The sequence below is a fragment of the Lissotriton helveticus genome, chromosome 5_1 (genome assembly GCF_964261635.1).
Source record: "Lissotriton helveticus chromosome 5_1, aLisHel1.1, whole genome shotgun sequence".
NCBI classification, from domain to species: domain Eukaryota; kingdom Metazoa; phylum Chordata; class Amphibia; order Caudata; family Salamandridae; genus Lissotriton; species Lissotriton helveticus.
The window spans coordinates 329,842,099-329,868,887 of NC_136065.1; the positions used below are offsets into that span (position 1 = coordinate 329,842,099).

General features: G+C 46.0%; 1 protein-coding gene across 1 annotated transcript; it reads right to left on the bottom strand.

The window, feature by feature from the left end:
• Positions 1-11,120: 11,120 nt before the first annotated feature.
• On the bottom strand, positions 11,121-15,032 carry LOC144752465 (uncharacterized). Its single transcript, XM_078640388.1, has 3 exons — positions 14,592-15,032; positions 13,509-14,303; positions 11,121-11,311 (listed from the first exon to the last, which is right to left on the bottom strand). The coding sequence occupies exons 1-3, from the start codon at positions 15,013-15,015 to the stop codon at positions 11,121-11,123; spliced, it is 1,410 nt and encodes a 469-aa protein (XP_078496514.1). The 5' UTR covers positions 15,016-15,032.
• Positions 15,033-26,789: the final 11,757 nt, after the last annotated feature.

A 26,789-nucleotide genomic window follows, 5' to 3' on the forward strand; every position in this document is an offset into this window, starting at 1 on the left:
TTGCTGTAGTGTTGTGTATGCTAGGTGTCTTGGAGGGGACTGTGGCTGTGTGTTTAGTATCTGCATGAATGCTGGGTGTTGTTGAGGGGTCTGTGGCTGTTGGTGTGGTGTGGTGAAGGGTGTGTGTGTGTCTGGCTGCATGCCTGTGTTTTTTTTGTGAGGTTTTTATTTGTGTGTGGTCGTTGGGTCTGATCAAGTTTATGCATAAGTATGTGTGCGTGTGCTTTGGATAGGCATGGGAATACGGAATTTGGATGGGGAAGGGGTAGGAGGTGGGATGTGAGGCTGGGATGGGTGGAGGGCTGCAGTGAGAGAGGAGACCAGAGCCTAAAAGACCTCTGTAGACCAAACATTTCTCTGTGAATGCCATCCAGGTAGGCTATCATCAGTGTCAGCTGGTTGCCTTGCCCGGGTGTCAGTCAGGAGTGTAGTCTGACCCACAGAGATGGTCCTCGGGAGGCCAATAGCCTCCTTACTTACGACAGTAGGGGTAACAGGGCAGGGGAAATAGGCCCAGATAACTGTTTGGGGGACAACAGAAAGGGTGGCAATGGAACTGGGAGTGGCAGACAAGGATGAAGGTTGTACTTATCCTATGGGGTACGCCAGGACTCAGGAGTATCCATTGGAGGATAACCCTGATGATGGTGATGAGCTGCTGCCTGGAACCCCTCACACCCTCCTGGTCCCTGGGTCCCTCCATATCTGAGATTTCACGTCCGGAACCTAGGAGCAGCTGGTGACCTTTCAAAGTGGTGGGGTGAGCGAAGTGCCCCACCACCTACAAAAAGCTGAAAAACAAGTTTTTCTCCCTACAAAAGCCCATAGTATAAACAACCCCTCCCTCCAAAAAAAAGAAACAGTAAAGCATTACACATTATATTAATGAAATAAAAATAAATTGTACTTACCATGGGCTCTGCGTCCTCCTTGCTGCCCTTCCAAAGCCGGCTGAATGAAGAAACCCCCCCCAACCAATACAGATGCTGCATGAGAGCAGCACCAGGATTGGATAGGGAGGGTTAACCTATCACTGCAGGCCCTAGAGGCCTGTATTTAGTCCCCACCCATCTGACTAAGACATTTCGATGGAGAGCTTCAAAGTGTGCAATGTCACTTTGGCCAGCGCAAGACCACGGGCCAAAGTGACATGTGCAATTTGAAGTGCATGGCTACCACTACTCCTGCTGCCAATCGTCAGCAGACCACTGTCAGGACACACCCTCCTGGCTAAGAGGCTGGCTGGAGGCTGTGGCATGCCTTGGTTAAAAATAAAATGGCAATTAAATCATTTCATTGCCATTTTATTTTTAACACCATGCGGGTCATAGCAACGCTCCCCCACCCTCAAAAAGAAACTGTCCCTGTTGAAACCACTGTGGCCAGCTTCTCCTATACCTGCCCTGGATGAATCTGAAATTACATGTAACAACAGTTTATTGCAACTGCTTTTTCACACATAACTGTCACAAATAAACAGAAAACATTTATTTAGTGCACATATCACACCAGCTTTGTGATTCACTCTATAGACTTCAAATTTAGCATGCATGCTACATAACTTATAAACAGTTTGCTCTACTCATGTCAAAGCTCCTGGCAGCTCCATATGCATTGATGTACTTGGGTACACTCCATCATTATTTCCCCATTCTAGGATAGTTGTTCACCTTGCATACTTGTACACTTGTAGTATACCATAGTAAAATGATGTTACCAAATAGGATGTATACAATATTTACATTTACACACTGTTCATGCAAGGCCGAGATTTCAACAGGTCTCCTTTCGCCTCATGTCACATCATGATACCATGAAGGTCAACTTAAAGACCAATCTCCCATAAATATTTTATTTGTATTTATTTATTTTATTTGTATTTATTATGTGCCGTGGCACAAATTGTGTTGCATGGCTTTTGACTCCAAACTTCATCATATGTCGAGTCTAATGAAAGCTGTACTGAAGTAGTTTAGCTACGCATCACATGGACCTTAGACAGTTGCCTTTAAACATTGAGGTCCAAAGTTTTGGGCGATAGATACTCAAAATTCACACAGCGCCAGACTTCCTATAGGTATATGAATATCCCCAATCCTGCTTGGTAGAGGTGATAACGCCATTCATAGATTGTATTCCAACAAGCCAATACAACTTTGAAGGTAGGAATGGGTGTGAAATTCTGTTCTCTCGTGGAGTTTTTCCCACTCCGCGCTCCACATGAAGTTCCGAAATACTCAATGGAGCAGAGCAGTGTTTCTCCTTGCTCAGACTTGCCAATGTTAAGTTGGTGAGTGCGAGAGAGGAAAATCTTACTCTAGACCTGCCCCCGGCACAATTTCTCAATGCGGGGGGTTGTGGATATTTGCTATCGCTCACGTTGAGAAACTTTTTGAAAACACTATTGCAGATGAACAAACAACAGGCTAATGTACACTTGGCTACACGTAGGCACTAATGCTGATGGCACCAGTGATGTTTACACACATGTGTCACTGTTAATACACAACTTTCCAATGGGAAGTGTTATACAGTCACTGCATAAACTGTGCACAGTATGCCAAATGACATGTAATAGGGCTACCATCACATGACAGACAGTAGTGAGGGAACATAACTTTTTTCACAAGGAAGACAAGTCGTCCGTGTGATACAATTGTCACCCACAACAACTAAGAACATGAGATGATTTATTACTTCACTCAGACAGGTGCCTCCTAAAAACTGAAAACTTGAAGTGGATGGACTCTGCTGTGTTCCTGGTCAGACAGACAATAGGCACAGCACAGCAGCATGCGCATACTACCAGACCTAAAAATGACTCATCTTGTGTGTTACACATGGTTCACCCCCAATCGTGATGGGGAAATGCTTGCTGTAATACACAAATCTAGCAATGTATCATGTATGACTCTGGTCAAGACTCACCTCCTTGAAGCTGCTGTTGTGCCCTCAACTGCCTATTGAGATCTGGGTAGGCCACCACCAGTATGGGGGCCTTTAGGGGGGTCAGGGACCGGCACACGCTCAGTCCACATTGGAAGGACTTCCCCAGCTGGACCTCCACAATCTTCTTGGTCCAGCACCTGAGGTCCCCCCACCTCTACCTGCAATAGATTTTACACTGGTTAAACACTCCCAGGGCCCACACCTTCTGGACGATGGCTTTTCAACAGGCTTTCTTCTGATGGTCGTTGACCTGTATGGATGCAATAGATGAAGAAACAGTCTGTGACTTCAAGTTTTAGGATATCTGATTGTTTGATACACATTTTGTTGACACCTCGCACCAGCATTCATCAATGGTTAACACAATACATCTGTAAATCTCACCTGCTAAGTACTACAAAAGCATTCATACTAGGCCTGGGCGGTAAATTCCGCTCCGCTCGGAGAACGTGGAATGGACAAAATTCCGTGATCCGTGGTGTAGCAGGATTTTTTACTTGTTTGCGCTTTCAAAATGCGTGTTCGCGCGTGCGGTAGCGAATTACCGGGATCCCAGCATTTGCCGACAAATAATTTCTGCCCGTTTGCGTGCGAAACGAGATTTTGGTAGCCGGCCGCGCGATCCCACGAGAGAGTGCGATCGCGAACACTCATTCGGACACGTCATCGGACATCCACGTTCGCGTACAGGAAACACGCATCACGAGCGGGCGGGACAAGTGAAACAAAATTGCCACGCCAATTGGCGACCGCATGGGCAAGTTTGCGAGATATTTCCCCCCTAGCACGCAGACAGCGTCTCTGAACAGGAAAAATGCATCGCAAACATGCGGAACAAGCAATTCCGCATGCTTGCGGAATTCTGCGTAGCTCGTGGAGATTTTTTACCATTTCACGTAACTTTGTGTAACGCGGCTACGTAAATTCCACCCACCCCTAACATTGCATACACACTTTTGTGGTCGTCTGCTGACTATCCTCAATGCTGGTCATGACCTGCACTGAATGAGCCAGCCCACTAATTTCATGTAGGCCAGGGCCTTCCTTCATGTATTGTGATGTGAGATACTATGATACACAACACCCTTCTGAAGGGTGAACTATTTGTTTTAAAAAAACTAAATTCAATTAAATACACAATCTTATAGCAACATGTCTAGACAGCAAGCATTGCAATGCGTTATGCACTATTTTATTTTATTTTAAAGATTTTATATAGCGCTGGCTAGACCCAGAAGTATCAGATCGCTTTACCTGAATGACCGTCATAGTTGCAGGTTACATCGTTACAAAGATTACACAGTTATTAGAGCTTGGCAAACATAGTTACATGTAAGGTCGAGACAAACAAAAAGGACATATACGTAAGGGAATTCAGGGGAGAGGGATAGGAGCAGGCGAAGTAGACAGAGAATGGAGGAGGGAAAGAGGAGGGGAGGGTGAGAAACACAGCATAGAAACCAGAGGGGGAGGGTGACGTGGACACAAACCGGTAGACAAGTCAAAGCTGCGTCCAAAGTCCGGTAAGCTGTGATCCCAGGGGAAGTGTTATTATTTTCCCATCTCTGTTGCGAGAGGCTCCCTGTACGCAATTGACTCTCTCAGAGGGGTCTCTGAGACTCCAAGGCCTACATACTGGATCCTTCCCCAAAAAGGGGAGAGGGAGTGCTTTGGCAAGGGGTGCCATACCATACCTGTATCGTGAGTGGCCCACTTAGAGCTGTGGACTCTCTCAGCGGGTTCACTGAGACTCCAGAGTATAAATATTGGGTCTTTCCCCAAAAAGGGGAGAAGGAGTGCTTAGTCAAAGGGCACAAAAGGGCAGGGGGCTAGGCGGTGTAGCAGGCAAGGGGAGGGATTCAGGTGAGAGGGGATAGGAGTAAAGGAAGTAGACAAAGAAAGAAAGAGTACTAAATGGGAACAAACAGCATCAGTTAGGGGGACAGACTGTTTTCTCTCTGAGGCCATGAGTTTGCCCCATCTCTAAGGTAAAAACCTAGCACAGTCCATTCCAGAAGCTTTGCCATCCAGGACATGAAGAACACAGTTTGTAATTCAAATAATTTTTCACATTGCCGCGGCACGTGCGCTTCGCCCACACCGTTCAGATAAACACCTCCAGTGCCTCTATGAGGGTCCTGTCAATTCTGTGTGCTAATGTCTGACCACAGTGGTCCCTGTGGGCAACACCCAGATGGCGACTCTGTTGTCCCAGTCAGACTTATCTCCTCTAGCACGATGCAGGGAGGCTGACCCCCCACTGCCGCGCTGTTCTGGTCTGCCCAATGCCATCCCACAGTGGAGAAGTGTGGCTCAATGGTTAGAGCGGCAGACCCTGATGCAGAGGTCTAGCCCTGGACCAGGGTTCAATTCCCCACCTCAGCGGGTCTTGGGCTCAAAAATTCCACGGACCTGATAATTCTCGCCTCTGTGCCTATTCCAATCATGGAGTCCCACTCTGCAACTCTGGGCAATAGCTTGCTTAATCTCCACAACGGCCCCCACAACGCTAAGGATGCCTGGCTTCACCTTGGGGGTGCCCAGGAGTGGACACCTCACAGGGAAAGCCAGGATGGGTTCCACAGCGGTATTCGTACAAGCGCCTTGAGACCCTTGCGGGTGAGTAGTGCGCTATACAAGTATCAATTTACAGCAGTTACCTGGAACGGGCCACGGCCCACTAGCCCAGGATTGAATTCCCCGCTGGCCGCCCATCGTCTCCCGGGGTCGCTGGGCAGTATAGAGCTCCCCTGTATGGTGGGGTCACTAAGATGGGCGGTCCAGCCTGTGAGTAGTGGGATATTGCGAAGCGCTGCAGGCACGAAAGATCACTGGCAGTACGTCCCCAGAGCAGCATCTATGGACACAGACCAGCTTCCCTGCTGTTGAAAGAAGTGAGTGGCACTCCAGTCCCTAAAGGCCGTGATTGGGCCAAACCCTCTTGTCTTACCAATTTTGGGGCCAGGCCCAACAGTGTCACAGGACCGAATTGTCGTCCCTCTGTCCCCGGAGCTATCTTCTCAGGCTGCAGCTCCTCGCAGTTCAAGCTCAATCCATCTTAGCCGGTTCCAAGCAGCCGAGAACACAAGCCACCATCTTAATAAGGGCTCGTCACTCTATGCATCCAATATACACGTGTATTCATACCATACATCCACTAATTGTAAAGACATTGCGCCAGTCTGCCCCACTGTCAGGAGAAATACATTAGGTGCAGAAGATCAATAATAAAAGAATACAGTCAGCATTGGCGAGCTTGCAAGTACAGGAGCACAAATTGAACCTAGCAACAGCGATCAGGAGAAAAACGCTTATCCATGTAGGGGGACCAATTATCCCAATGAGGACCAGTACTTAAAAGCTCAGTATGATTAAAGTATTTGGACCCACCACTTCTGGCTCAGCAGGTGTCTGGCTACACAAAATATTCCTCAACTGGGAACCATATATCTTTCATTCGTGATTGCACCAGCATGATTTCCTAGTAGGCTGCAAGCTGTTCCTGACAATAGGCAGCATCTTTAAAACAGTCTGCCACCAGGGGCAAAGCGCGACATTCCCATCTCATGGCCAACCTACATTTATCTAGGAGGCACGGCTTGCTCAAATCCTAGTAGTGCTACTAGGGGAGAGCACTCGAGCAAGAGCCCTAGTATCTCACCCAATCTTGCAAAATTCTCCTCCCAGAATGCAGAGACATGTCTCATGTCCAAGAGGGGTCGAAGAAGTCGGTAAGTACCTGCCACATCTAGAGTCTCCCCTCAATCCAATTTTGAGCTTCCCCACTGGGGTACGATACATAAGGTGCAAAAATTTGAAGTGTTTGAGTCGAAGACGGTAGTTTGGAGATACAGTGCATGAGAGCTAGCAGCAGTACTGCCATTGTGTATCTGTTAGTGGGAGCGTGATATATGTGTCCCACGCTGCCTTACTGTTAGGTATGCACACTGGTGCGGTGCGTTGCATGTCAGCGTACAGTCTTGTGATAAGTCTGCCTGGTGAGGAGGATGTGAGAAACATCTCCAAAATCTGGAGTGTTGGAGGGCATCAGGGAACCCTACAAATAATGTGCGAATGGCTGTGCACACTTGGAAATATGTAAAAGTGGCAAGAAAAGTAGCAGCGCTGGCCTGGAGGGTGTTCTGTGCAGAGATGAAGGTGTCATTTGGGACTAGTGTACCCATGGATGAAGGTCCAAGTTTGCGTAGTTTAGTGCAAGTACCAAAGTCAGAAGTAATTGGCAATGAGCGATGTTCAATGATGGGCACTGAAGGGACAAAAAGATGGCCAAGTCGAGCCCTGCTCGACGTAGCTCATCCCACACCTACACCGTGCAAGTCACCGAGTCCACACTATCCCACGGGTGCTAAGAGTCTTAAACATGGCTGTATGCAATGGGCAGGGCAGAGCGCAACCCCATCACTCTCGGGGGCTGTGTGCACCATAAATGGGGTAGGGAACAGTCACTAATGCTTGAATTGAGCCTGGGTGCAATAATAATAGAGGTCTAAGTCTGGAGTTCCGAGACCACCCTGCACAAAGGGAAGCGTCAACGTCTCCCAGGCAGTGCATGGTTGAGATCCTGACCATGCGAGTGAAATGAGTAGTGAGCGAAGTTGCCTGCGGAAACCAAGGGGTAAGGGAAGTGGCAAATTTAGGAATATATAAAGACTTTGGTAGGTTCATCATTTTGGCAATGGCCAAATGTCCTGTAAGTGACAATAGGAGCCATGACCAACCCATCAAGCCTCTCGTCGAGCCAGTCGAGAGAGGAGTTGGCCTAACGGCTAGTGTGGTCGACCTTGAATCCGGGGAAATGGGTTCGAGCCTCAGCAATGACGTTGAACATCCTGTGATTCTGGGCAAATCACTTAATCTCCCCGTGCCTAACAAAAATGAATGTGTGTCCTCATGTAACGTAGTTGGTGCTATGTAAAGCGCTCTGATACCCGATTTGGGTCAAGTTCACGCTGTATAAAACTCTGCAAAAAAAGAAATCTACCATAGTTATTCTTCCACAGTTCATCAGTATTTCCGCTGAGCCATGTACTGAGATATTTGACTTTGCCCTCAGGCCATAACAAACGAAATTCAGTGCCTGATGTGGGAGTGTCATTAGTCAAGGGAACTATAAAAGACTACGCCCAGTTGATGATAATCCCAGACTCCCCCCCAAATTTAGTGAATTCTCTAATGAGTGGATCTAAATTGGACCGTGGCTCTCGCACATATAAAGTAACATTATACGCGTACAGGGACACCAGTACATGGCGGGAGAAAAAGGCACATCCTTTCTGCACATGTTGACACAGACGGGCAAGGGGTCTCATAGCTATCGCAAAGAGGAATCGGCGATAAAGGGCAGCCCTGCATGGTGCCCCGGGTTATAGCAAAAACGTCCGACACACTCCCATTAATGCGCAGCTGTGCTGTGGGCCAGGAGTATAACAATTCAATGGACTTGATGTAGGATGGAATCAGACCTAAGCGCTTCAGGAAGGCAAACAGATACAGCCATTCGAGGGATTCGAGCACCTTATTGGCGTCTAAGAAAACCACAACCGCATGCAAGGAGGGATAAATGGAATGAAGAATTGCAAAGAAGTTGTGAATGTTGCGTGAAGTGGATCTGCTGGGTATAAAGCAAGCTTGATCCAATGGTGAAAAACGTGTCCATGACTGTACAGTCAGGCCCAGTGACTTCATGTATACAATCCATAGAGCCTGGCACCATTGTATACACTACATCCTGAGACTTAGGTCACAATGTAAGGCCTGGCGTATGTGACTGAAGACTTCCTTTCTGGGGATGTGTGGGCATGTGCATTACATCAGATTAGGTGTTTGTGGTATCTACTGCCATCACAGGACATGCCTTTTGCCATATGGGGTGCTGTAACAGGGATGTGGTTCAACATACCATTGTATATGTAGTTTCATTGGATTTAATGTAACAAAACTGGTGAATAACGTTTTAAAATCTCTTCAGAAGTGACCAACTATCTACACTGGGAATGGGTCAGATGTGCAATAGGCCTGTACAAAGAAAGCATGACTTATGAAAAAGTGACAACAGACCTGTGGGAGTAAGGGGACTGTCATGAGTCAAAGATACACATTGACAATGTGGGTCAATGGGAAGAAGTATCAGGTCAGCAGGTTACCTCTGTCACCATCCGAAACAAAAGTACATTTAAAAGCAATCGGGGCTACCATTGCTTAAGAGAAAAACTCATTCTGGGAACATCCATGGATCTGCAGGTCTACAGGGAGATTACTCTGTGCATCAGTGGTCTTGCCACAGTAACTCTGCCCTAGCCTTGGCCATGGCACAGACTGGCTACAAGTCATTGTCACACCTTACTCTCTGCAGGCTGTGCATACTCATCCCACATGAACATCACATTTCCACTAATTCAGTATATAAGAGTGAATCAATTACGTGATCTCAAGGTTGTATTGCACTCTGAAGGGGTCACATGAGTTTTGGCTTACTCTTCAAATATGTTACTCTGGACAACTGTGACCAATGTACAAGTTCACGTTCACTCCTCACATAGGTTACCTGGGAGAGAGAGGAGACGACAACCTCCAGTGTATAGCCCATTTCCAGACCTTCAGACCATGAAAGAAAGAAATGTGACAAAGAAATCTCATTTGAATAGGCAATCAACAATATAGGATGTATGTCATCAGTTGGAACCTGACCACCTTCCTCAAAGCACTCATCCTACATCTCTCACACCAATTGTGAAACTTATGTCGGTTTTACATTTTCTGGCCTCAGGTTCCTTTCAATTCACTGTGGTTGTTTCTGGTGGTGTGTCACAACCAATGTTCAGTCTTGTATTGCAAACGCCCTTTCAGCAATGATGGGACACAGGGACAGCTACATCAGTTTCCCAGACAAGAGGATGTAGCCGCTGTGAAGGGTGATTTCTATAGAGTTGGTCGCATCCCACATGTGTTTGATCTATTGATGGCACTCATATTGCCTTAGTACCAAGTGTACCATAACAGGATGCACTTTCATTCTATAAGCGTACACGTTGTCTTCTTACCGGATTTGTACATCTCAAATGTCTGTGCCCAGTTCCCAGGGTCTGCACAGATTTCTTCATACTGCGTAACAGCACCATTCCCCAGCTGATGTCACAACTACTACCGGAGATGGCCTGGCTTGTTGGAAAGTTTGATGTGCCCTAACTATTTATGGGTAATGTCAGGTAGTGTAATTGAAAAGTGTGTAAATCATTGTTGCACTTCTGTCTGTCTTCCATCTAGGAGACTCAGCATATCCAATGGTTGTTGGCACCACTGAGAAATCCCTCTCCACCAGGGAAGTTTGCTTCAATGAGGCCCATGAAGGAACACCGAGGCCAGTGGAGTGGACTTTTGGGATCCTGATGGCCAGATGTCTGGACAAGACTGGGGGAGACCTCCTCTACTCACCTGGGAAGGTGTGTCAAATAAGTGTGGCCAGCTACATGTCCCAAAAAATTGCCCTGCAATGGAATATCCCTTATATTACTGAGGATGAAGACCATGAAGAGCCACGGGGTGAGGAACCTGACATTTCTAATGATGATGATAGTGGTGTAGAGGAAAGAGCTGACTTGCATCAAGACCTCTTTGGAATCTTCTTCTCATGAGTGTAAGTATGGTGTGAGATGTCATGACTTTGACTATCATAGCAACTCTTGTGATGATGCGAGGAGGATGTTAAAGAAAATATACAACCAATATGAAGCTCTGGCAACATTTTGTGAAAGGTGTTTGTTTTGTTAGTGTAGCTTTCTTTAGCTTTGAATTTTGTCTGGGACTGTGCTCTCTAGAAGTTGTCTATATGGATTGTGTCATATGTATGACTTCATAGCTAACCTCTTTGCTTTGTTTGATTGATTGATTGATTGATTGTTCTTTTTTAGATACCTTCACTGTAGCATCTTCATTTGGACATGTCAGAGTTGTGACATTAGCAGGAATGTGATGTTGTTCAGATGTAGAAAGTGTACATAGATTGTTCTTTGGAATGTCTGGCACAGACTTTGGGTGTACAAAACCTCTATCATGACAGTTTACACGGCAATAGGATGGAAGTTACAAGCTTTCCATTGGACTTATACCTTGTGTTGTGGTGGTCCTAATGAAATATGTGTGCATCATGTGCTTCAACGCAATGTTGCTGTTGTGGGCACAGTGAGCCCCACTATTGCTGACTTCCAAGGCTGACCAGATGTGCCAAGAAGTTTATCCACATCCACATCTCCAGGAGTGTTGTCAACACTAAGGGCTTGGCCCTGGGGTGGAGTCCGAGTCTGTTTGGTGGCCAAGCTCTGGCCAGCTGCTCTGCCAGATTGACCTGTTGAAAAACAGAGAACATTGTTATTGTTGGAAGTGTGGCATCTACAGCCACATCGTTTGTGTCACATTAAGTAGAAACTCAGGATGACACACGATTGGTGGAGATTACTATTGTGATCTATTTGAGTGGTACTGAAGTTGATTACAAGACATTTGGGGCCAGATGTAGGTAGCCAAATACCGGTCGGAAACGGCCGAATTCGGCCATTACCGACCGGTATTTAGAGATCGGCATGTAGGTGACAGAAAATAGGCCGAATCGGTAAATTTCCCGAATCGGTAAAGTTACCGATCGGTAAAGTGACCGATCGGTAAAGTTACCGATCGGTAAAGTTACCGATCGGTAAAGTTACCGATCGGTAACTTTACCGATCGGTAAAATACCGATTCGGTAATTAAGAATAGGTAAAATTGAAGTTTGAGATGTAGGGAGGCTCTGAAATACCGATTTTGGGCCCAAATCGGTATTTAAGAGTCGGTATTTACCATGGATTCAAATCAGGTGTTAACCAGGTACAGCCTATAAAAAAGGACCCAAAATGCAGTTCTGTTTGCAAAATGGCGGCATTCTATGTAATTGCAAGACGGCTACGGCTACAGGAGGAAGGAGAGAGGGAATGGCTGAGACAGGAGCAGGTCTACAGGCAGAGGGTGACCCTGTTCATGCTCACAGAGGAAGAGATTGTGCAAAGGTACAGGTTGGCTCCAGACACCATCATGGAGCTCATCAGGGACCTCAAACCTCTGTTGGAGCACCCCACCCCAAGGGCACATGCAATACCAGCCCATGTACAGGTGCTGTGCAGCATCCACCTGCTGGCGTCAGGGAGCTACCAGAGCGTGGTTGCTGTGGTGGGAGGGGTGACCCAGAGCAGCCTCTCAAGGTTTTTTCACAGATTCCTTGACGCCATGTTGCACAGGATGGACCATTACATTTATTTTCCATCCACCCATGCAGAACTGGTTCAAACCAAATCGGACTTCTACCAGATGGCAGGATTTCCCCATATCATCGGATGCATTGATGGCACACACATCCCCATTTGTCCCACTGCTGCCACAGAATACATTTACCGCAATAGGAAATCAACCCACACCATCAACGTGCAGGTGATTTGCAATGCTAAGCACTACATCACAGACCTTGTAGCAAAATTCCCGGGAAGTACCCATGATTCATATATATTTCAGAACAGTGGCATCTATGAACGGCTGACTGCAGGGGAATTTGGTGAAGGCTACCTCCTAGGTAAGACACAGTGTGCAACACCTATTAGACCTATTGCAATTAGCAGTACATGTATGCATGTGAGTAAATTATTCCCTTTTCTTTCCAGGAGACAGTGCATATGCCCTTCGCTCATTCATACTAACCCCCTACCTCAACCCCTCAACACCCAGCCAAAGGAGGTACAACCGGGCACACAAGCGCACACGCAATGTTGTTGAGAGAACATTTGGAATTTGGAAGAGCAGGTTTAGATGCCTGCATAAGAGTGGAGGTGCAAGGCAGTATACCCCCATCACATGCTGTAAGATCATTGCTGCCTGTGCCATGTTGCACAATCTGGCTGTTAAGAAGGGGACTGAGGTGGAGTTAAGTGACTATGAGGATCACGACGACGACAATGCTGTGCCTGAAAGACATCCTGCAGGAGTGTCAACACCAAGTGATGGCAGATACAGACGTGAGGAGATTACACGCAACTATTTCTGAGTAAGTGAAGACACTGAGCTATAGTCAAAGCACAAGCTTCTGTTTATTTAGGTTTCATAAACAGATGGTAAAGAAAAAAAGAGCAACAGTAAGCATTTGACATCAATGCTCACAGTGAGCAAACACACTCAGACAGGTCTTGAACCCACCCACCATAGTTGCATATTGTCACTAGGCTTGTTTAAATGGCACAAATGTGCAAATGTAACTTTAACAACTAAATAAACAAATGTCCACAGGCAGTAGGCCATAGTAAAAAATGTTCATTTTCGGCCACGCTTTGCACTGCCAGGTGTTTGTGGCTCAGCCTGTACACTGGGCGTTTGGCCTGTAGCCTCACCCTGTCGCCTGCTGCTCCTCCTTGGCTCAACACCATGTGGGCTAGCTGTGCTGCTCCTACTGGTGCTAGAATCACTGTCCGGCACGTCAAGAGCAGAACTTCGTGCACTTTGTGCATTGAGTAGGGCCTCCAGCGCACCAGTCATTCCAGCTATGCCCCTTGTTAACTGGTTGGTATTATTAGTCAGGACTTCCTGGCTATTGATGCTACGCCTGCATAGCAGGGATGTGGCTGTTGCCAGGCGGTGTAAGGATTTCTCTGCTCTCTGTGCTCGCTGCTTGTCCCTGCGCCTTGCAGCAATTTCAGAGTCAAGTTTAGTGCACAGTTGCTGTATGCCTGTTGCCATGCACTTGTTCACCTCCACAAGCTCTTGTATGCCCTTGCCAATGTCCTGAATGTTAATGTTCATGTTTCTCATTTGTCTCTGACAGGCCATGATGCCCTTGCCCTGCATCCTCTGTATCCTGACCATCGATCCCTCCAGGCCTTGGAAGACACTGGACCCCTCCCCACGTGCACCTGCACCCCTTCCTTGGACTGTGCGCCTTCTAGTGGTAGGTGGTACAGGCTCTGTGCCGGGCTGCAGTGTGGCAGTGATGTCAGCCTCAGACAAGTCATGTGACTCTACACCCACCATTTCCTCAGCACCTATCTCCATTTGCAGCAGTGGGGAAACAACATGCCTCCTGCTAGGGTGTGCAACAGGTGTTACCAATTCAAGGGATGCAGGCATTTCTGGTGATGACACCAATAGTGGTGACTGTGAGGGAATTGGGGATCCATGCATTTCCTCACTGATGTCTGTTGCTTGGGAGGGTGGCTGCCCACTCGGAACCCCTGTGTCCTGGGATGCACTGGGCCCTGGATCCTGACTGTCATCCCTCTGGGGTGCCGTGCCTTCTGCCTCCTCGGACTGCCTTCTGGATGTGTGACCTGTGGACATATGGGCACATATCAGCTAGGTGCTAATGTGTCACAGCCACTACAATTAAACATATCAATTTGCACTTTGAACATGCTGCCTGCCCGTAATTTTGTCTGCAAACATTTAAATTACTTGTTGGTTACAGTGCTATGTCACATGTTCTGTCAAAGACTGACTACATGTACCATGATGCATTGCTACAGTTTTGCACACACACCATGGGACTGGGGTAACTGAGCTGCAAGGGGTGAGGGATGGATGGGGGTGGGAGGGGGATTGCTGTGCATGCATCTTACCTTTTGTTTTTGCAGATTTAGCCGAGCTGTCCACTTCTCCCAGTCCATGGACACTTTCAGACTCCAGGGTTGTGGCTACCAGCTCCTCAAGCTCGGTGAGTGGGGGTGCTGTGTTCTTTCCTCCACCTGTTTTCTGTGACTGTTTGTGGCGATCAGCCAATTTTTTCTTTGTGAGGCTCCTTAGGTCATAGAACCTCTTCTTTAAGTCTTCTGTCACTCTGGTGGTCACTCCCACAGCATTCACTTTATCTAGGATGTCCAGCCATATTTTCCTTTTTGTGGATTCTGCCACAGTGAGGGACAGTTTTCCAAAAAGTCTGTGGTGTACCTTGACCACCTCCTCAACAAGCACCTGTAATTCAGTACTACTGAACTTAAGTTTCCTTTTCCTTTCTGCCTGCTCACTTTCCCTGCTGCTTTCCATTTTAAAGTGTTCTCAATTCACAAGCTCTGCCTGCTGCTGCTGCTGCTCCCAGTCTCTCTGCTCCAACTGCCTTTCCAGAACCTTCTAATTAGTTGCAGCTGCCTGTGTGCACACTTCCTGCCAGGAAGGGGGAGGGTGGTTGCACCTGATTGGCTGTTGTGTTGAGTTTCACTTTTGGTTGCTGGCCGACGCGGGAAATACCGATCGGTATTTACCGATCGGTAATTACCGATCGGTATTTACCGATCGGTAATTACCGATCGGTATTTCCAATGCTTTCCTATGGGACTTTTGCCCCATAGGAATGCATTGGCCATACCGATCGGTAAATACCGATCGGTCATTACCGATTCAAAATTTACCGATTCTTATTTACCGATTCTTACCGAATCGGTAATTGGAACATCTGGATGTTCCTACATACCCCCCCTTCTTATTTACCGATTCTTATTTACCGAATCGGTAAAATTCGGTAATTAAGGATCGGTAAATATTTTTTACCTACATCTGGCCCTTGGAGACATACAATACATGTAGTAGAATTGAGCAGCTCATTAGATATGCTGATATGTATCATTTTGGATTTAAGGATAAACATGACATCTCTAAAACTTTTTAGCCAACGCAGTGTAACAGTAACATGTATATGTGACCATTCCAAGGCCTAGTTGTGTAGAATACAGGCAACACACACAACTTGGTTGTATATTTAGCATTATTTTCCAAGAGAGTAATACAGAGTCAATGAGTTACCTGCCAATTCAAAACAGTTTAGTTACTTTCATGACTTACATATATGTGAGGAACACACTTGTTATGGTGTCCCTCATGGCATCAATAGTTTCAGTTGAGGGGACCAGGACACCATCATCAATGTAGTGAGACGGATCTGAGAAGAGCATTGTATGCACATTGCACAGTCCATGATAAGTGAACATCAGTTGTGAAATGGCAGACAAGTGAGCAGGGGCAAAAGTATGATTGCACCTTGGTTAGAGTTACGGTCACAGGGCCTCATGGTAGTTATAGACATTTCTATCTCAACTTACCAACACTTGACAAACGGTAACCTGCATGATAAGTGAACATCATTAGTGACATGGCAGACAAGTGAGCAGGGACAAAAGGACTATTGCATCTTGGTTGGAGGTGCTGTCACAGGGCCTAATGGTAGCTGTAGTCATTTCTATCTCAACTTACCAACACTTGACAAATGGTTACTGTAACATACCTGTAGGCAAAATGCATTGGGGATGGACCATACATTAAATCTTTTCTCACATATCAAGGGTCCTGAGATTATATTTTTTTAAGTATACCCTTTACAGACAGTGTTCCATCATGTGGCATGCAATGGAGATTGTTACATGTGACCTTCTATGCAACTTTACACTTTAACACTGACAAACAAATATTCTGATTTGTTGAGGATTGTATGTTAGGATAGTAGATAGACAGCACAAAAGCAGAGTTGAGAGGCAAAAGGACATTGAGGTATTTTGACAGTTAGTGAAGAGTAACTTAACAGACTCGACCCCCCCCATGTATTACTGTCATGCCCTCAGTATGCAGGATAGCCAAAACCTTCTCCTCCCAGAGAAACAGTTGTAATGGGCCACAGAGAGGGCCACTCCCAATCGTCTGGGCCTCCAGGTGGTGCTTGGAGGCTAGGGTACGGACTTTGATCCTGAGGTCGTGCCACCTCTTCCTAATTTCCATCTGTGAGCACAGGGTGGTACCAACAGCATTCACTCTGTCAACTATCCCGTTCTACAATTAAATTTTTCTACTGAGAGGAGTATGTTGTACTTGGGATCCAACAATTTGTGGCTCTACTCTAATGATTTCATCCACCATGACTGACAACTCAGCCTCTGTGAAACGTGGATGTTTGTGGCGATTCATGACCGTAAAATAAAGTGAGTGACAAACTAACAAATCATCCAAGCGATATTAGTGAATAGGATAAAAAAAAAAGGAAAAGGGTGTGGAGAGTGCTAAATGGGAAGATGAAAAAAAAGGCTGCCTGAGCTCAAAATGCAGAAAACTGTGGTGCCTATCTTGTGGGCTGCAGTTAAGAAGCAAAAGGTAATCGTCATGGATGGGGTGTGCCATAGATTAATTTGGGACATTTTGTGAAATAAGTTTAAAGCATATATAATTACGTGAAATTACACTGCTTTATACGCAATTTTTCCTGGGCATCTTTTGGGTTATCCAACAGACACAAAATGGTATTTTCAATCACTCAGTCCATGCAAATACTACTTTTGTAGTAGAGGTGGGTGAAATTGCATAATGCACAATATGCAGAATGTTCATGAAAATTACATATTTTTATACATATGTGAAAACTGCATGCGAGATACGACCTCAAGTGCAAGTACTACATGAGATATCTGCTCAATGTATTTCAATGTAGGTTTAAATTTTACAGAGTGGATGGGGCTAGCAAAGTGCATGAGGCTGTGGCCCTCATCTAGTTTCACAGTTCCTGCAAGATGTTATTTATTCAAGTCTCCCACAAGTGAAAACTAAAAAAAAATGTAAGGGTAACAAATAGAAAAAAACCATAAACCATGCAAAACCCAATAATTGGAATTTAAACTAGTGTTTTCTAAGATTAAAACAAAAATTCTCCCAGTGTACATCTGTCTGTGCAAACGTTTACTAGGACCAGTGCAATCTATGTAATGTGGATATTTTACGATAAAGTTGCTAACATACACACTTTGCAATCTATCCAATGATATATTCAACCACAGAGCGTGAGTCAAACAATCCTATTGCCTCAAAACACAGCTTGAATGGGACAAACATTAAGTCTGCCCAAATAAATTCTCATTGTCTGACTGTACTGGAACAATAACAGTTTTTGATTATGTGTTTAAAGTAATATGCACAGTTGTGAGTTTTAGGATTGCACAAATGTGCATACATTGATTATATTTTTCACCACCGTTATGTGAGAACAATTATGTTGAAGTGTAATATATGACATTAATATTGGTGCATATTTGAGCTGATGGACAACACATTACAATAACACAACACCACAATAAAATAAAATATACAACGCTGCATCAATATTGAAGAATGTAATGATAAAGCTCAACTCAATAAGAGAATTACAGGTAAGCAATACTACAACGCCTTCACGAACAAAAGAAAGCAGCGCACCAGCACAAGAACATAAGAGCGCAGTAAGACAACACAAGAGCACACTAACTTGCCACAACTCCAATGGGCATATGTACAAGCCCCTATCGCCACCAAATGTTACTTTTATCGACGTTATGGTGTCAATAGGGGCATAGCCTTATTTATAAGGCAACGTTAAGCCACTTAACGTGGCTTAACGCTGCCTTCTAAATAAGGCCCACTTTCACGCTGTGGTTAGCGTGAAAGGGGTGGGCAGTGGACGTTCCACCACAACATCCATTGATTTTGACACTGCCCCCTATGTAGAAAGGCAGCGTACATAGGAGGCAGCTTCAAAATTAAGACCAGGTAAAACCTGGTCAAAGATGGCGAAACGAGGAGAACTGCATTATTTTTCCTCGTTTTTGCTTTTTCCACGTGTGCTGGCTTGTGCAGCACACATGGGAAAAGCAAAATGCAATGGATTGTTTATGTACAGGAAGGTCCCCCTTCCTGTTCATAAACAATCTTTTTTTTAAATGCCATTTTGTGGCTTTCATATATGCTGCATTAGGCAGCACACATGAAAGTGACAAAATGTAATTTCAGGATTGTTTATGTGCAAGAAGGGACACCTTCCTAAATATAGGCAATCCTCCCCTGCACGCAGACACCTTTGCACCATGGTGCAAGGGTGCCTGCGTTGGCGCTACACTGTTAGTGTAGTGCCATTGCAGGTAGAAACACAATGCTGCACCATATCATTGTAAACATGGTGCAGCCTTGCGTTTCAAAAGCAGCTGAGTGATGCTTTCAGCCATGACAGCCAATGCCTCACTCCACCACTTCTATTGTACATATCCCCCCAAAACTCTCCACATGAAAAATACCAATACAACAACCATAGTAGTACCAACGTCAGCAATAAAAAAGCAAAAGGACAGTATAGCTGAATGCCAAAGCATTGCCATAACACAAAACAACAATACAGCAAAGGAAAACAATAAATCAATACAACCATATAACAGCACAACAACGAAATTGTATTGAAGTTGTTTTAGATTCTACTGTGATAATATTTTGCTACAGTGCTATTATGTGGTGTTTGATTTTTATGTTCAGTTGCGTGTTTTGCCATAATATTATTTTATCTTGTTTTGTGTTGCATTCTAATGCGTGGTGCTGTACTTCATTCTAATGTATTAGGTAGGCATTTGAAGGTTTTAGCAAATGTTTCTAGTAACCATCTGAAATCATTACTTTTTATTCAAGTTCCAATGAGAAGAAACCGCTTACCATTGGCAAAGGTGGAAATTTATGTAACCCTTGGCAGAGCTGGCGGAGCTAGCGGAGCTAGCGGAGCTGGCGGAACGGGACTATGCAAAGTTCCACAGAGTTGGGAATCAACTCCGCTCCGCTCCATCACCCGCCTCCACCCCCCCCAGTAAGAATTAATAAAAAATACATTAAAGGTAAAATAATAAAGACTTACCTTTACTGCGGCATCCCCAGGCTGCCGTGCTCCTCTTTCTCGCTGCCTCAGGGTGATCTTCGCATGCGAGCTCACCAGCGCATGTGCATTTCTCACAAGGAATGCGTGAGCATTCTTACTAGGGGGGTGGAGGCAGGGGCTGGTCAACGCCGCTCCGCTGCTGAGTGTGCGGAAATTTGCTTACTCTGCGTTACGTGGGGTAGGCAAATCTCTGCACACACCAAGGGTGGAGCGGAGCTCTCCGCCCGCAGTTAAACATATAGCAAATGCAGCAACACCATTTTATGCTATATGAATCAGTCTTAAACCATGCTGTAGACAATGCTTTGCATTATCACTTACCCTTAAATGCTTTATGTTGCCCTTGCTACAACAATGGAGAAAGGGAAGAGAGAGTGCAAGAGCGAGAGATAGAAATAAAGATAGAATGCAACAGAGTGATAGAGATGAGTTTGGAAAGAGAGAGTTTGGTTGGAAAGTGATGGGGTCACCTCATGGAGGCAGATAAATCATATCATATAAAAGTTTTATTCATCATAACAATATTATAAATAGGGTAAAGGGTCACAATCATGAGTTATTGTAGGCAATTGATATGATGTCAATGAACGCTTTATGAAACCCTGATCTAGTCTAAGCAGCTTTTTGCCTGTGTGGATCCACTGGTGCAGGGAGCTCTCCTGGTACTCATTCAGTACACCCTATAGGTCCTTGCAGGGGTCTCTCCGTTGACTGAGTGCCTCAACCTGATTAACTCCATATTACCAGGTGTCCACGTTATACTTGGCAGCCATTGGAGGTCTTCACAGAGTGGACATTCTAAATAATCCACATACATGAGCAAGTCATTGGTAGCAGCAATATGCCAAGAAACAATCAGCAAGACTTTGTTACAATCTGTTGAACATGAACAAACCCCCAGAGGCAAAGCAAGCAGAGAGGATCCCAAGCACCAGACGCCATCAGCGAGTTTAACTGATGAACACAACTTATCAAAATCTCATGGCACCAAAAGGGATGAGGAACCATGTGGATTGAGTAAAAATAGAACAGGGCTATAAGTATGACTTATCTCGGAAGCCATCTTTTTTCAGAAGCAGCTGCTTCAGATCTTATACAAATACACTTCTACATCACTTAAAGGGGCGATTTGGTGAATGATGTCACAATATGTCTCATAACTAACCCTGGGTGAGCAATTCGGCTCCAACAGTGGAGTTTGCAGTTTTCCCAACTCCGAACCCTGCTGAAAGTGCGAAGTTGGCAAAAAAAAAACTCCGCCACGTGGTGGAGTTTTGCCCTTGCCACCCACCTCTAGCTTTAGTCTGCCCCTGCAAGAGTCCTCCCCTTACCCGGATCTCGGCGCAAGGTATTGTCCGTGACCGGGCTGCCACCTTGGCGCAGGAGGATTCTTCTCCTCCAGTGGGCTGTGTAAGTGAAACCCTTTCCTGCAGGACTAGCAAGGAGTGCACATGCGCCTCCGCTCTCTATAAGCGCGCATGCAAAGTCCTCGCAAGCAGTAGCGGTCGGCAGTAGGTGTTTCTGTAGGGCAGTGACGTGGGCAGGGGGAGGGGCAGGGTGGGGGATAGTAATGTATGGATTACGGAGCTTTACAGGTAAGTAAACATTTAAATAAATAAAACAAATTTCGTTGTGCGCACTTCATCACATTTGGTGATGCAGTGCACGCAACGAAATTTGTTTTATTTATTTATTTAAATGTTTACTTACCTGTAAAACTCCGTAATACATACATTACTATCCCCCACCCTGCCCCTCCCCCTGCTTACGTCATTGCCCTACAGAAACACCTACTGCCGACCGCTACTGCTCGCGAGTCCTGCAGGAAAGGGTTTTCATTTTACAGCCCGCCAGGACTGAAAGAAGAATCCTGCACTGAGGAGGCAGTCCGGAATCAGGAAGGAACGCCGGCAGAGGTAAGTTGAGTTCTGACCTGAGGAGGAGCAGACCAGGATTCCACTGGGTTCTTAGGCAACTCCGCGGAATTCCGCATAGTTCCGCACTGCCCACCTTTACTCATAACCCAAGCAGACATAATCGAACAAAGGAACATTCTAGATTGTTTAATTTTGATGATTGTCAATGATGCAGGACTGGGTACACAGTTGTTTTTCTTCTTCACTATGTGCCCTCTTTAAAGAGAGCTCCCCGTGTAATTAAGTGGTTCCACACATGTTCCGGGAAAGCAGTTGCATTTGTTTATGCTCGGCATGCATGGAACATACACTGTTCCGATCCCTTTACTTTTTTATTTTACTTGATTTATTTTTGTGGTTTTATATAGTATGTAACGCATTAATCGGTAAAAGAGTACTGGGTCGCCATCGAGTGTAAAGTAAACACGCAATCAGATAAAACAGCAACAAGTACGATGGACACATTAGCTCAAAACACAAAGGGCTAGATGTAGGTAGGCGAATACCGGTCGGTAACGGCCCGAATTCGGTAAAATCGGCCGTTACCGACCGGTCTTTTGAAAATGAGATGTAGGAGCCAATAATTTACCGAATCGGAAAATATGAGTCTGTAAAATACCGATTCTGTATTTACAGAGAACATATTTTCCGAATTGGTATTTAACAAATTCTAATTTACCGACTTCTTATTTACCGAATCGGTAAATAAGAATTCTGAAAATATGTCAATCGAGATGTAGGAAAGGAAAAAAATACCGAATTCAATGAAATTCGGTATTTAAGAGTCGGTATTTACCATGGACTGGAAGCAGGTGGTAACCAGGTGCAGGCTATAAAAAAAGCCCCAAAATTCAACAGTGTTGCAAGAATGGCGGCATTCTATGTGATTGCGAGGAGGCTAAGGCTACAGGCTGCAGGTCTTAGGGTATGGATGAGGGAGGAGGTAAACATCACTTACAACGAAACTTTTACAACGCACTACCATTACAACGCGGTCATTACAACGCAAACTATTACAACGCATTGCGCTGGGGGGCGCTCTAGGATAGGGAATAGGTTAATTTACTATCCAATAACCTTCCCTAGTGTCCACGGGGACTGGAGTTGGAATAGTAAATTAAACTATTCACTATCCAGTACCCAAAAGCGCTATGCGTTGTAATGGTATGCGATGTAAAAACCGCGTTGTAAAGGCAGGCGTTGTAATAGCCTGCGTTGTAACGTCATACATCCAGGGAGGAGCAGGTGTACAGGCAGAGGATCACCCTGTTCCAATTGACTGAGCCTGAGATACTTCAGAGGTACAGGCTACACCCCAGAACCATCTTGGACTTAATTGGGGACCTCCACCCATACCTGGATCACCCAACTCCCAGGGCCCACGCCATCCCACCCCATGTGCAGGTGCTGTGTAGCTTACACATGCTTGCCTCTGGGAGCTACCAGAGTGTGATAGCTGCAGTAGGTGGTGTATCCCAGAGCTGCCTGTCCCATTTTTTCAGGAAGTTTCTGGATGCCATGACGCAGAGAATGGAACATTACATCCGGTTCCCTGACACACCTGCGGAACTTGCCAAAACAAAAACAGATTTCTATGGACTGGCACACTTCCCACATGTGATAGGCTGCATAGATGGCACCCACATTCCACTATGCCCACCTGCAGCCACAGAACACATCTACAGCAATCGTAAGTCTACGTACTCCATCAATGTGCAGGTGATATGCAATGCTGGCAACATCATCACAGACATAGTGGCCAAATTTCCTGGGAGCACGCACGACTCCTACATTTTCCAGAACAGCGGAATATACACACGGCTTCTTGCAGGAGATTTTGGAGATGGATATCTGCTAGGTAAATAAGTGTAACACACCCTGCAATGAATGGCAGACGAATGTGTAATGTGATTGTAACTCATGTACCTCTCATTCCCTCCCAGGAGATAGTGCATATGCCCTGCGTTCCTTTGTGCTCACACCGTACCTCAACCCAACTAACAGAGCAGAAAGGCTATACAATGTGGCACACAGGTCAACTCGCAACGTAGTTGAGCGAACATTTGGACTCCTCAAGAGCAGGTTCTGCTGCCTCCACAAGAGCGGAGGTGCTCGACAGTACACCCCCATCCTGTGTTGCAAGATAATAGTGACCTGTGCCATTTTGCACAATCTTGCGACCAAGAAAGGTACAGAGGTGGAGGTGACACATCACGAGGACATTGATGATGACCAAGAACATGCAGACCCCCAGGCAACAGGACCAGCAGCAATAGATGGTAGATTGAGACGGACAGAAATTACACGTCGATATTTCTAGGTAATGTATGACACATAGACAGGTATAGTGTTTGACAAGTGTAGTTTAATATTCACTCACTCATCATTGTCACATGGGAAGAAGCATCATACTTCAAAGTCTATGTTCATGGCTGCTCCTGCTCAGTTGCCGTCACTGTGTGCAGTTGTATTGATCTGCAGCATAGGTCAGTGCTTACGTCCACACACTACATTGCGTGATTGATGTGCCTGGCTTTCTGATTCTCTGCTGGGGCCTGACTCGGCATGGCTGCGCCTGCCGCTCCTGCGCACCTCCGGTACAGGTGTGCTGGAGCCACTCCTGCTGGTTGACCCCTCTGTCTCCTCCACACCCGTGTCACCAGCATTGGCTGTGTTTGTGTTGAGCATCTGCTCCATCGCAGAGGTCACTCTTCCCATGCCCCGTGTCAAGTCTGTGCAGCAGTGCACAATTTCATCCTGCATGGATATAGATCTTCGGCACAGTAGTGACGTACTTGAAGCAAACCTGTTCATTGCCTTTGTTTGCTGGCGCATATACTGCCGATCCCTGCCACGCTGTTGATGATCCCTGTCCATCTTATCTGACAGTACACCCATGTATGTGGAGATGTCCGTTATCCCCTTTGATATTGCCTCCAAACTTGATGCAATGTGGCCAATACCCTTGTCCATGTTGGTCATTTTAATGTTCATACAGCGAACCTGCCTATGCACGGCTAAGAGTGCTTTGGCCTGCAAGCACTGTACTTTGACCATTGTTCCTTCCAGGCCACAGAAGACGCTCTCCCCTTCCTGCCCCTCGCCACCCTCACGTGCCCTCCTGCCAAGGACACTGGTGCGCGGAGCGCCTGCTGCAATCTGTGGTCTAGACCTGTCAGCCACAGGTGCATTTGTTTGAGGTACAACGTCATCATCCTCCGAATCTGAAGGGGCTCCTCATGCCTACTTTCCCTTCCCTGCATGGACACCTTGGACATTGCTACGGGTGTACGCGGTGTGGTAGACAAATCAGGAGATCCGAACAACAAAGGTGATAGTGGCACAGGTGTTGAGGCTCTCTCTGGGGATGAGGCTTCCTGGGTGGTGGTTTTGCCTCCTTCTACAGCGCTGTGAGCTGTTTTTGTCTTCTCTTTCTCCCTTCTCTTAGGTGCGGGTGCCCTCTCCTCCCTTGCTGGTGCAGATCTGCGTGAGGACTCTCCTGTGGAATTAAATTGACATAGGGTCAATGTGGTTCTTCATCTGTGTGTAGTTCTTAAATAAATTGTTAAAAGAACTTTGCACAGTGCACATTGTGTGTTTGGTGATGTGTGTGGCATGCCTTGCAGAGTCGTGTGGTGTATGTTTTGCATCAATGTATTCATGACTACCTCTACCATGATGCATTGCTGGCACCAAGTATGAGCTGTTATGCTGTGTGATGAATCTACACAGTGGGGTACGGGGTCAGGGTAATGGTTGTGGATTAGGGTACATGGCTCTTACCTTGTTTCTTTGTAGCTTTAGTAGTACTGTCCAGATCTCCTATCCCATGGATGCATTCTGGCTCCATGGTGGTTTCCACAAGCTCCTCCATCACAGTCAGCTTTGGGGCTTTGCTCCTGCCACCTCCAGTCTCACCAGCATCCTTTTTTTGTGCAGCCATTTTTTTCTTTGTTACGATGCGCAGGTCATACCACCGCTTTTTAATGTCCTCAATCTCCCGGTGGGTCATACCAATGGCATTCACTTTGCCCTGTATGCCAAGCCAAATGTTACTCTTCACAGTCTCTGCAACATGCAGAGACTGCCTCCCGAAACTTTGGCTGTAGTGGCTTACTATTTCTTCTACAGCCACCTGTAGTTCTTCTGGGCTGAACTTGATCTTCCTTTTTCTCTCCCCAGCATCCTTTTGCCCTTCATGTGACTCCATCCTGCTGCAGTGCTTGCCTGTGGATGCTCAGCTCCTCTCAACTCAGCTCAATTGTTTGTTCTGTTGGTGTTCACCTGCATGGGTGTGGCCACTACCAGGTACTGGGGAGGGGTGCTTCAATCCGATTGGTTGGAATCTCAGGGCCTTGGTTGTGGGATGTCTAGGGTGTCCCTGATTGGTTGTCAGGGTCACATGGCGTTTTTCAAACATCCGAATCGGATATTACCGATTTGGTAAATACCGATTCGGAAAATTCCGATTCGGTAAATTCCGAATCGGTAACTCCCATTCATTCCTATAGGCCAGGAGGCCCATAGGAATGCATGGGTTTTACCGATTCGGATTTTACAGATTCGGTATTTACCGACTTGGTATTTACCGATTTGTGATACCGAGTCATTCCGAATCGGTAAGTTTTACCGATTTTTTTCCTACATACCATTTTCCGATTCTGAAATACCGATTCGGTATGAGTCGGTATTTTAGAATCGGTAAATGGAAATTACCTACATCTGGCCCTTAGTGACCACAAAAAAGGGGGTGACACCATGAGTTACCCGCACCGGGTGACACCAACCCTAGTGACGCCACTGCCCATTCACCTGGTGTCGCAGCATCTCTTGTGGGCAACCATCAGCAGATACGGTGCCCAGATCAGCACCTGGACAGCTGCCTGCTGCTGGAACCTACACAAGCAAAGCTGATTGGGTGGCTCATATGGAAATACCGCAGCATGTTGTCAGTCCCTTGCGAGGATGCGTTCATTGTACCCTCTCCTGCTGTGGGGAACATGCATTAATACAGCTGCTTAAACTAACTGACTCACTGACGGCATATTTAATGCCCAATCTACTCTCAGGGTTTCTTAAATGCATCATGTGGAGATACTTTATCATAAACAACAGTTTTGCCCCACTCTCCATCTGCAATCAGAGCTCAACCCTCCTACAGGATGTTCAAGAAGCAGCTGTAATTGCTGCTGCTTCAGGCGACC